This window comes from Dipodomys spectabilis, unplaced genomic scaffold (assembly GCF_019054845.1).
Source record: "Dipodomys spectabilis isolate Male_0828 unplaced genomic scaffold, ASM1905484v1 ptg000262l, whole genome shotgun sequence".
Lineage (NCBI taxonomy): Eukaryota > Metazoa > Chordata > Mammalia > Rodentia > Heteromyidae > Dipodomys > Dipodomys spectabilis.
The window spans coordinates 712,483-725,471 of NW_024870939.1; the positions used below are offsets into that span (position 1 = coordinate 712,483).

A 12,989-nucleotide genomic window follows, 5' to 3' on the forward strand; every position below is an offset into this window, starting at 1 on the left:
TTTTTCTTTTTTAGTTAATATTTAACATGGGGTAATTTGATATTATAGTATATTCAAATATATGTAATATATATGCCTTATTTGAACTATGCCTATATAGATATTTTCTATTAGAACATAGGCTGCAAAAGCCTTAAGGACTAAAATTAATAGTAGAAAAAATTATGTAGGGAATTGTTACTGCACTTTGTGGCTTATTTGGTTTATTTTTTAATTTTCACTTTAAAATTAGCTTCGAAAAGAGCAGTCTTTGCGTAACAATTCAGTTCTTCTTATATCTGAACTACCAGAGGATGGCTGTACTGAAGAAGATATTAGAAAAATATTTCAGCCATTTGGAAAAGTTAATGATGTCCTAATTGTTCCTGGTAAAAAAGAGGTGAGTCGTTCAGTCTGTCGCAAAAACTCATACAAAGTTGCTGCTGTTGTGTTTCTATGAACTGTAGCTGCTTGTACTCCATATATAGTTGTTTACCAATATTTATGTAAAGATACTACATCTTTTATGTTTACAAAGAGAAAAATCACAAAATCCCAACAGATTGGCATACTTACTCTGTAAAGGGCTATATAATAGGATCACAGTTCTTTGCCACCATGGCATAAAAGCTGGTGTGGATGTGTAAGTGAGTAGGCATGATTGTATTCCAAAAAAAAATATTGAAATGTCATAACATAGTTGACACCACTAAAGTTGTACTAAAATAAGTGAACTGACTTTAGCTTGTATGTAAGTTGTATTTTCATGACTTTAGCTTGTATGTAAGTTGTATTTTCATAACTTGCATGACAATTTGGAACTAAGAATAACCTTAGCCAGAACAGAACATAAATTGATGAGTCAAGGCAAAGGAATATAACAAACAATAGTGTAGTCTTAATATAAGAAGCTTAAATCTGTCAGAACAAACTAAGCTAGATCTTGTCTTCCTTCCTGTTCACTTTGCATTGCCTTCCAATTGCTTCTTCTTACTCAGTGAGCTACCTCTGTGTTTCTCTTCTTATCTTGGAGTAGAAATTCTAAAAAATTAAATGTCCATTTTGTATGTGAAACACCTTAGTAATATAAAAGAAACAGAATGACCTGCTCTTTGAAGTAATTGCATAGTTTTATGTAACACAAACAAGTATTAGATCCAGTATAAAATGTAGGGTCTTTAAAAGGGAGATCTTTGACTAAAAAGTAAATTTTATTTTAGGCTTACTTGGAAATGAAATTTAAAGAAGCAATTACTGCAGTCATGAAGTATATTGAAACAGTGCCTCTTCTGATAAATGGAAAAAATGTGAAAGTATGTGTTCCAGGGAAGAAAAAAGCACAGGTAAATTTAATTTAGATCATACATGTTTTGTTGTTTTAGTTATTTTAACATTTTGTGTTAATGTGCAGAAAAGTACATAAACAACCCAACAAAGTATATGTATGTAATTTCAAATATAGTGAAATTAAAATTTTGTTTATGTATGCCCAACCCTATAAATATATGTATATGTGTATCTATACACACACCACACACACACACAATTAAATGACAAGCATTAGACTAGGAAAATATAATTTAAGATCCATAATACAAAGTTAGAAAATGCCTTAAAAAAAAAAAGTTAGAAAATGCCTGTGAGACTGCTGCCTAAGTCACAAAATAGAATATTGACAACATCTTGGAGGCCCCTTACCTGCTTCTTCCCAGTCTTTAGGCCCTTTCTTCTACTCACAGGTAATCCCCAGACTTGATTTCTAAAGCAATATTTAAGGTTCTGCTGATTCTAATTTTTGATCAGCATAGACTATGCCCTTCAGGGCCTTTTGTTTTCTTAAAATAGTGATGTTTATGATTTTGGTCTTTCTAGACCATTTTTTCTGTATTGTAGTTTAAATGTCCATAGATAATACATGTAAAAATCCTTAAAAGAAAATCTCCAATTAGTTATGTGTATGTTTTTTATTTGTTTGCTTTAGAATGCCTACTTTGTATAGCATAGATTTCTTAATAAGAGTTTAACTGACAATACGTACAGATTTTTTCTTTTTAACTTCTGTATGTTATTTTATATGAGTTACAAGTCATTATACTAGTTCCTTAGTCATTGATATTTAGATTATTTCTAAGTTTTGTTAATTATACAAAACATTAGCCCCTTGTATACTTTCACAGAGCATCTTATATTTATGGCCAGTTTTAAGGGAATACCCATATGGAATGTAGTGTACAATAATATTTGATTGCCTACAAAGTAGCTGTAGTAATAATTGACACCTTTATAATTTATGAGAGGACTATTACTTCTATACTATCATCTAGCATGTTAATTTCCTCAGTTTTGAAATTGTGGAAAATGACATTTAGTTTTAATTGGCATCTTTCTGATTATAAGTGAACTTCACCGTCTTTTGTATTATGTTTCTTATTTAATGTTTTAGCAAGTCATCTCTATTTTTTCCTTTTTTTTGTGGGTCATGGGGCTTGAACCCTGGGCTTGGGCACTGTCCCCGTGCTCTTCAGCTCAAGGTGAGTGCTTTACCACAGTGCCACTTCAAGAGTCACACGTACTTTCCTGCTTGGGCTGGCTTTGCACCATGATCCTCAGATCTCAGCCTCCTGAGTAGCTAGGATTACAGGTGCCAGCGCCAGCTTTTTTCCCATTTTTTTATTTCTGTTTTATTCTGAAACAGGGTTACACTATGTGTAGTCCAGGCTGGCCTTAAACTGGCAATCTTGCCTGAGTCTCCTGAGTGCTAGGATTATAGGTGTGCACCATCATGACCAGTTATCCATAAGTTTTTTCTTTTCTCTCTTATTTAAGTAGTTGTATAAAAGGATTTCAATTCAACAAATCAGTTTATAAGTATAGTACATTTTTGTCAGTGTTGCCCATTCCATCTCTCCCATCTTTCCCATCTTTCCCAGCTTTACCATATCCTCAAGTTATGTGGTTCCTTTTTCTCATATATACATTGAATATAATGACTATATTCATCCACCTTCCCTCTCTTTTTTATTTGTCTGTCCATCCTCTATTGCGTTTTATCGTAAGTGAAATAAATCAGTGGATATAAGAGGCTCACATTTATAACCTAGCTATTTTGGAAACTAATATTGATTGGAAGGATTTGGTTTCAGGCCAGCCCAAGATATCTTTAAGATATCTTCTCACTTGTAGCTGGGGGCGGGGGGGTGGGGGTGGTGGTGGTGCATGCCTGCTATCCCAGTCTTTTGGGAAGCTGAGATTGGTGGATCAAAGTTTCCAACCAGCCCCGAGTATTCATTTCAGTGGAAAAGCTGAGTATGGTGGTATGAACATGTCGTCACAGCTACAGTAGGATGTATAAAATAGGAGAGTTGAGGTCTAGGCGCATTCTAGGTAGGAAGTGAGACCCTGTCTCAAAAGTAACTAGCTCAAAAAAGAGCTAAAGGTGTTGCTCAATGGTAATGCCAGAATAGCAAATGCAAGGCCCTGAGTACTGTTTAAAAAAAAAAGTAAATATGGAAGGTGTTCATTTTAGTAAATAACTTTCTGTTCTATGTAAAAGTTTTTCTATGTTGCTTGTACATACACACATATATACGTATATAAAGTTTTAAATTTCTGCTATTATTTTTGGTATCATGTGTGATTGGGCTCAATATTATTTCCAAAATAATCACAAGTTAGTCACATTATTTGTAGCTAACCTGTCTTTGATTGTATATGAATTTCCCTATGTATATAGATACTTGAGATTTTTCAATTACATCAGCTTATTATTAAATTCATTTTTATTATTTTTTGTATAAAGAGTTGAATCAGTGCATCCAGCTTAGTAGGCAAACCCTCACTCAAGCCATACTCCCAGTCCTTGTTTTGATTAATTTTGGACATTTACTCAGGCATACGAGTTTTAGCATCAGTTTAAGGTCTCTGAAAACTTACATCACTTCCAGTTCAGAAACATGATCTGTCTATTCAGGTTTTGAGTAAGTTTATGATTTTCCCCATAAAGTTCTTATACATTTGGATAAGGTTAAGTTTGTTTAATATACATATAATATTTATGTAGCTATTAGAGAAAGGATCTCTATTTTTTCTCATGCATTTTCTGAGTATTTACTGCTAGGATTTTGCCTGCAGCATGTATGCCATGTGTTTATTCCTGTTGTCCTAGTTTTGATAATGAAGTATATACTTGGTTAAATATCAGTTTTATCATTTAATTTTCTTTCCAACTAAGTGAAACTTCATCAGAGGTTTATTAAATAAGATGTTGACTTAAATTGTAACAAGAAATCTGTAGGTGGCTCCATAATATCATTAGGAATCTAACCCTCTTTTTTTGCTCTACTACCTTTAGCATGTAGCTTTCATCTTGAATTGTAAAATGGTTGCTGTCTCTTCTGGCATCATTTCTATCTTCCCAGCAGAAAGGAAAGAATAAAAATCAGGAGGAAAATGGATTTGAAACAATGAGTTCCCCCAAAATATTGGCCTATTTAATTTGCCAGAACTACGGTACATGGCTATCTAGTTGCAGAGGAGGTTAAGGAGAAGCAAGAATTGAATGCATAATTTAAGAGTTTAAACTTTATCCTATCAACAGGTAAATGTTACTAAAGGGTTTGAACATAATGATGTAGATTAATTAGAGTGATTCATCTGAAAGTAGATGAATTAGGCCAGCAAATATTCTAGCACAATCACCACTTTGATTAAAAGGGAAAGAAAATAAGAACACTTAAGTTCATTAGAAAACTCATTTGAATTATCTACCTATTGTGTTAGCAATCATTTCTAGATTAGTAACTTTGAAGATAAGATAGAAAGGAAAAATAGATTGTAACAATGAGTATCAAGCAAGATCTAGCTGATCTTTAAATTTAGAGCTGGGGAGAAGACCAGTAGTTAGCTGATCATTAAATTTGGAGAGCTAGGAGGTCACTTGTGTTTAATTCTTAAAAGTTTACGAAAATATGTAAAGATACATTTTGAGAAATAGAATAGTTCAAGCAGGTAAAAATCTTTTTGGGTGACTTTTTGGTAGATTTGGCACTATAACAACATAAACCCAGGAACTCAACTGTATTTAATGTTTTCAAAGAAATGAATATGGGAGGCCTGGGAAGGTAGCTCAGCGGTAGAGTGCATGCCTTGCAAGCATGAGGACCTGGGTTCGATTCCTCAGCACCACATAAACAGAAAAAGCCGGAAGTGGCGCTGTGGCTCCAGTGGTAGAGCGCTAGCCTTGAGCTGAAGAGCTGAGGGACAGTGCCCAGACCCAGAGTTCAGGCCTCATGACCGGCAAAAAAAAAAAAGTCAAAGAAATGAATATGGGAAAATATCAGTATTCTAAGGTAGAAAATATACCATCTTCCTGTCAGAAACATTGATGTTTTTCAACTACATATGTTTTGGATGATGTTGAATTGAAGGAGACTTAAAACGGCTAGCTCCTGACTCCTCTGTTGTGATAGAGCAGCATGCCTAGGGGTTAACTGGAAAGGAGTCTCCAACACAACCCTTAATTCTACCTTCTTCAGATTGGAAGTATGTCTTTTTGGCCTGTTAACACAGTAAGTGGAAAATAAGAAGCTTCCCTGGCCCAACAAACCAGAAATAATCTGGAAGCTCAAATGAGCAAACAGGACACTGCTGTAGATTTGTAGTCTAAATCATGACTTTTGGCATAGATCTTGGAACAAAAGAGAAACTTAGTTGCCCACATTAGATGATAAAGCTGCCTACTACTGGCTACAATTAACCTAACCTCTCAGTGTTACTGCTTTTTATGATCAATGTTACAGAAGAGGCAGAAAAAAAACCCCAAATTTGTGTTAGTATGGATTTGTGTAATTCCAATGGAAACAAAGTTAAATAACAAGCCAGAATAGACCTCCACACTTAACGGTGATTTTTTTCGGTGATTTTTTTTTTTTCAGATTAGTATGTGTGCACCCACAGCTTTTTTTGCTCAAGGCTACTTCTCTGCCACTTGAGCTATGGCTCTACCTCCTGCTTTTTGGTGATTAATTGGAGGCAAGAGTCTCACTCACTGGGCTGCCTGGCCTGGCTTTGAACTACTATCTTCAGCTCTCAGCCTCCTGATTAGCTAGGATTACAAGCATGAACCATTCACTAGCTCTCAGCTTAACTTTTTTTTTTTTTAAAGTAAATTCTTCTCCACCATTAAAAATAGTTTGAAGAAAATATTCTCTCCATCTTCCTCAAGAAATAGCTACAGGCCCATACTAAAATTTCTTTAAAGGGGTAGGAACCCTGACCTAAAGAAAAGTAGATTTTCAAACAAACATATTTAATATTTTTAGGAAGATATGGGATATTATATCTAAAACTAAATCGTCGACTAAGATAGGAGAAGAGTGCATGGAAAAGAATGTTTAGAGGAAGTAAACATTTGAATATTATTGCAAATTAATGAATTAAAGGATAAAAGTGATAAGATGCAGTTAGAAATCATAGAGAAAATTTTAAAAACAGTTTCTGACATCTATTATGTGTCTGGCATATTTTATAACTGTACAAAATACAGTGATGAAAAAGACAGGTGTTGGGACTGGGAATGTGGCTTAGTGGTGGAGTGCTTGCCTAGCATGCACTTGGGTTTAATTCCTCAATATCACATAAATAGAAAAAGCCAGAAGTGGTGCTGTGGCTCAAGTGGCAAAAGAAGCTCAAGGGCAGTGCCCAGGCCCTAAGTTCAAGCCCTAGGACTGGCAAAACAAAAGACAGGTGTTAGAGACCTGTTATTTATTATTCTTGGTCTTTTGGAGAAAGTAAAAGAGTTGAAACTGATAAAAATGAGAGCTGTGGTGAATATAGACCCAGCTTAACATAACTGGTCATCTAGAATGCTCATGTTGATGTTATTTTACAGTTGTGGAGGGTTATTATGTAGTGATCTAGCAAGATAATTTCTCATGCAAGGATTGCATGAGGAAAATACGATGACTTGTAGTTCAGTATATCCATTTCAAATGAAATACTAATATTTGGTAGTATAGTGCTTTCAGATATATATGGGCTCATCATGTAATTGACTTATATATTTTTCCAAAACATAAATAAAATAAAAGAACTTAAGAAGTAGAGAATTAATTATATAAAACATGGTAATGTGCAGTGAAACCATTTTACAATAGTTAAATCTAAGTAATGTTTATAACAGCATAAATTATGAAACAGTTAAAATTATACAAAGAACTTTGGTCTAAAATCTATCTTCTGAAAGTCAGATGAGCTAGATGTGGTGGCATATATCTATGTAAAACTTAGAAATATTGACAGTTCTTGGCCAACTTAGGCCAGCCTGCCCTCTATGGTTAAATCCTGTCAGGAAAAAAAAAAAATGGAAATGAGTCTGGCATGGTAATACATGCCTGTAATTCCAGCCATTCCAGAATTGGAAGCAGGAGGATTACGAGTCAAAACTAGCCTTCATAAATTTAGTGGACCTTTTGTGTTTTTTGTTGTTGTTGTTTTTCCATCATGGGACTTGATCTAGGGGCCTGGGTGCTGTCCCTAAGCTCTTCAGCTCAAGGCAAGTGCTCTACCACTTGAGCCACAGTGCTACTTTTGGTTTTCTGGTGGTTAATTGGAAGTAAGAATTTCAGGGATTTTCCTGCCTGGGCTGGTTTTGAACCATGATCCTCAGATCTTGGCCTCCTGAATAGCTAGGATTACAGGCGTGAGCCACTTGTTTCTGGCTAGTGAGACTTTTTGATGTCAACAAAATATAAAACAATAGGCAGTCCATGTTGTTTTTGTGTCAGTTGTGGTGCATGAACTTAGGGCCTGGCGCTGTCCCTGAATCTCTGTCCTCAAGGCTAGCGTTCTACCACTTCAGCCACAATGCCACTTACAGTTTTTGAGTGGTTAATTGGAGGAGATAAGAGTCTCATGGGGACCTTTCTGCCCAGGCTGGCTTCAAACTATGATCCTCAGATCTCAGCCTCCTGAGTAGCAAGAATTACAGGCATGAGCCACTTGTTTCTGGCTAGTGAGACCTTTTAATGTCAACAAAATATAAAACAATAGGGCATGTCCCAAACCTGTGCATGTATGTGTATGTATGTGTATATGTAAATGTGTATGTGTATGTATATGTATATGTGTATATACGCACATGCCCACACACACATAAATTTTGTGGCAAAGAATGTCAGGAAAGAGGAATATAAATGTCCTCTCTTATTGGGGAGTAAGATCCTCTGTAACTCTCAAAGAGTTAGTTGGGAAAGTTTTCATTTGAAAGGTATTACTGATGTTATTGTAATTTTTCATTGAAAAAATGTTGCACAAACACATGAAAGGATCAAGCTATGTCTTCAGTTGAAAGCATTCCAGATGGAATAGCATCTGTAAAATACTGAGTGCATACCCATGTGGTCCAAAACTATTAAATGGAAAATTCCAGAAATAAGTAGTTTTAATTGGGTGCTATTCTGAGTAGTAGGATGAAATCCCTAGCTGTTATGTTTCATTTTGGGTAGAACATGAATCATCCTTGTAGATGGTACATGGTTCCTGTCCTTTAATCACTTAATACTGGTATCTGTTATGCTGACCACTAAAGAACTGTGGAGCTTGAGAACCTAAATTTTACTTAGAGTCCCAAACTGTAAGATTAGTGATGTTGTTGATTCATATATGCCAAAGAGAAACCATAAAGCACTTACTTTAAGTGAAAATATTGTAAGGTAATTTTAGGTGCCACATTCATACAACTTTATTATAATATATTGTTACAGTTACTCTGTTTTGTAATTTTGTGTTACTGTTTTTAACTTAAATACTAGACTAATAGGTATGCGTGCATATATATATATATATATATATATATATATATGTATATATGGTTTCATATTGTTTATAACTGTAGTCATTCAGTAAGGGTTTTAGAACACATACCACACAGTGAAAGGTGATACTACTGTGTTGACTTTTTTTCTGAGTCTAGATAATGGCAAATTTTATGTTGTCAAAAGTTTGTGGGTAAATGGAAAAGCAAGGAAAGAAGAAGAGGCATCCTTCTGAGGCTGATGGTAGTGATCATAGCATTCTGCCTTGACAGATAGGATCAACATGATAGTAATTAGCTATCTGAAATGTCACAGTATTCCAAGAAATAAAGAAATTTGAAAGAATAATAAAACAGGCAGGGTGGTAAAAGGTAGGATATAAAATTATGTTGTATGATTACAAATTGAAGAAAATACCTTTAAAGAAGGCATTTATACTTCAGAGAAGGAAGATTTTAAATACTTTCTGTTGACTTCCATAAGCATTCTGTATTTCCTAAATTGGTTTTTAATTGAAAAAATAAAATTGCTTTTTCAAAATATGTCTTTGTAGAACAAAGAAATGAAGAAGAAGACATCAGATTCAAAGAAATCTGCATCTGCTTTAAAGTAAGTGATTTCATGATTATATAAAAATCAGTGTGCCTATGAATTAAGAAATTTAAATTTTAGAAACTGCATGTTCAGTAACATAGTTAAAATGGAACCTTTAGATACCTGAAATTTCAGTGTTAAAATTACTAAGCCACCTGAGCCAATGTCTAATGCCTAGCTCCTCAGTAGGCTGAGATCTAGGGACTGCAGTTTGAAGCCATCCCAGGCAGGAAAGTCCATGAGACTCTTTATTTCCAATTAACCACCAAAAAACTGGAAGTGGAGCTGTGGCTCAAGTGGTGGTGTGCTAGCTTGTGCAAAAAAGCCCAGGGACAGCATTGAGACCCTGAGTTCAAGCCCTAGAACTGGTACACACTCAAAACATACAAAAACTCTACAACAGAATTACTTTAGAATTTTTAAATTGCTGCTTTTTTCTTTTAAATAGAAAAGATACAGATTCTTCAAAAAGTGTTGAAAATGCTACTTCAGCTTCTGGTAAGTTGTTAAATTTTCATGCTCTCCCAAATCAGTATATTTTGCCATCCTACTGGAAACTTATTACAAAGTGATGTTAGATGTCACTTATTGTACTTCTATGGGAGGAACTTAAGTTTTAAATTTTAGGGGAGGGGAGGGAGGTATATTGGTTTTGTTGTTGTTTGATTTTTATACATACCCCAACCTGTCTCAGCCTCTATGTAGAGTGCTGAGATTATAAGCATGTCTTAAAAATCTAATTGTTTGATACAAATGACCCATGGAATAAAGTCTAGAATGTTCGGCTTTATATAAAATTGCCCTTCTCTTCCCTATTACTTTTTCTATGTCTTGATACTCATTTGTTATATCCTAGCCACTCAGAACAGTTTATTTTCCAACTCTCCCACGTAGTTTTATCCATTGGTACTTTGTGCTGTACATTTGTAAAATTGCCTGACTTACGGTGAACTTTATTTAGTAAGTTCCTGATTAGTTGCTAGGCAAGATACTGAAGATAAAAGGTCAGTTAAGATTTTGGAGATAAATAAGGGGTGATACAAAATCCTAATTTATCTTTTAAAGGCCCATCTAAGATGATTTTTTTTTCTTAATACCTTCTCTAACTCTCCTTGGCAGGTCGGAACTCCCAATTCCCTACCAGTAATGATTTATATTTTAAATAGTTTGGTTTATAAAGGAGCCTGTCTCCCTTAGTTGGTTGATGAAGGGAATGTTTATAGTTTTTTTTTCCATCTTTTAATATCTAGTATATAAGTCAAGCTTACACTTATAATCCTAGCTATGCAAGATGTGGAGATTGGGAGGATCAGGATTCAAGGCCAGCATAAGCAAAAATGTTTTCAAGATCCTCATCTTAATGAGTAAAAACCTGGGTGTGGTACTAGGTATCTTGTCATCCAGCTACATAGAAAAATAAATAGGAAGGTAGTAATCTAGGTTGGCCCCAGCATAAATGTGAGGCCTTATTTAAAAATAACAAAGTAAAAGGGTCTGGGGCCATAGCTCAAGTGGCAGCATTGCCTTTCTAAGCAATCATGAAAACCCTGAGTTGAAAACCCAGTATCTCTAAAAAAAAATAAATTAAAGTATATCATGAGATTCTAATGAATACACATGTATAAAGAGAAGAGTACAGAGACACTTAAAGGTTTATATTAATTAATGTTATAATTACATCCATGGAAAAGCATATAGTGCACAAAATGTTGTGTTTTCTCATCCTTGATTGAACAATTTATTTTCATGAAATTTTATAGCTTTTCCCCCCAAAAAAGAGGATCTTCCCCATGACCCCCTTTTCTGATCTCAACTGAAAACCTTTTTGCCACTCTGGAGAGTGAGATCTGAGCATTGAGATTTGAAGCCAGCCCCAGTAGTCAAATCCGTGACTCATCTCCAGTTAACTTGCAGAAAGCCAGAGTGGAAGTGTACCTCAAGTGGTTGTACACCAACCTTGAGTTAAAAAGCCTTGTGAGAATGTGAGGCCCTGAGTTTTAAGTCCCAGTACTGACACACACAACAAATGGTTATTATAAATGGAATCTTGGGGCTGGGAAGGTGGCTCAGTGGTACAGTGCTTACCTTGCATGAATGAGGCCCTAGGTTTGGTTCCTCAGCACCACATAAGCAGAAAAAAATGGAAGTGGCACTATGGCTTAAGTGGTAGAGCACTAGCCTTGAGCTGAAGAGCTGAGGGACAGTGTCCAGGCCTAGAGTTCAGGCCCTATGACCGACCTAAATAAATAAATAAATAAATGGAATCTTTGTGGTGCAACTCATCTATCATATTCATTTCTAAAAGTGATAAAATTTCATAAGACTATACATTGATATAAAACTGGTGAAATCTTAATGTTGCTAGATTCTGTCAATGCCATTTTCTTATATGTGATACTGTATTTTAGTTACAAAAAAATTACTACTGAAAGCAACCTGAGTAAAGGGAGGTATATGAATGTGCAGTTATTAAATTGAAGTTTAAAGTCTTAATTATGGTAAAGCCCTTTACTATATATTAAAACTAGAAATTTCAGTTAAGGATTTTGATGTTAAATTCTAAAGTCATATTTTAGTATTTACTGCCTAGAACTGCTTAACAGCAAAAAGTTCCTGAGCTTTTATCTCAGCTATTAAAAATCTTAGTTCAGTAGTATGGTCCTGTCATCTCAATTGCAAGTATAAATTGGAAGATCTCAATCCAGGTTGGCTCATATATAAATTTGACACCCTATTTGAAAAATACCTGAAGCAAAGAAATAAGAGAACAGCTCAAGTGATAAAGTACTTACTGGCAAGGCTTGTTTTCCTGAGTCCAAACCCCAGTATTGCCCAGCTCTCTCTCCATCCTTCCTGGAAAAAAAAAAAGAGGAGAATATACCTCACTTACGTACTTTTCTAGGTACTAAAAAAAGTACTTGGTATTTTCAATGGCTTTTTCTTTTCTTTTTTTAATTTTTGGGGCTGACACTTTAATTCAAGACCTCATGCTTATTCATCTTGATCATGGCTAACACTCTACCACCATCTAAGCCAGACTTCTAGTCTAGTATTTTATTGTTTAATTGGAGTAAAGTCTTACAGACTTTGCTGCTAGACTGACTTTGGCCCCAGTCCTCTTTAAGTTTCAGCCTCATGAGTATCTGAGATACAGGCATGAACTACCCACCAGTGCCAGACCTTCAGTATTCATTTTCATCATATCTGTCTGTCTATAAATATATGTGTATGCATATACATACTTACACATATATATGTACATATATATACATGCTTACACGTATATATATGTACATATATATGTATATATCCTTGCATCAAATACAATATTGTGTATATAAATATACATATTTCTTATGCTGGAGATTGATACTATTTATGCAAAGATTTACAAAAGTACACATGTTAAGCCAAACCAGTTACCACTTCTTTGAGTTAGTGTGTTTTTCTAAAACATACATATAGCCAGTAGCGAGTGCATTATTTGTTATGAGGCATGAAAACTGGAAAATCAGGGACAACATAAAAGTACCGTGGTATAATGCAAAATTCCCAGAGAATCAGTTTAAATACTAAATGTAATGATAGTAGTTCAGTTGCATA

The 12,989-nt window shown here is 34.8% G+C and overlaps 1 protein-coding gene across 2 annotated transcripts in view; it reads left to right on the forward strand.

Moving 5' to 3' along the window:
• Positions 1-12,989, forward strand: part of Znf638 (zinc finger protein 638) — a 78,110-nt gene that overhangs the window by 26,856 nt on the left and 38,265 nt on the right. For both annotated transcript variants that reach the window (XM_042699800.1, XM_042699801.1), the window contains exons 7-10: positions 233-379; positions 1,200-1,322; positions 9,346-9,401; positions 9,835-9,884. In XM_042699800.1, the coding sequence (XP_042555734.1) occupies positions 233-379; positions 1,200-1,322; positions 9,346-9,401; positions 9,835-9,884 (376 nt within the window). The remainder of the gene's footprint in view (positions 1-232; positions 380-1,199; positions 1,323-9,345; positions 9,402-9,834; positions 9,885-12,989) is intronic.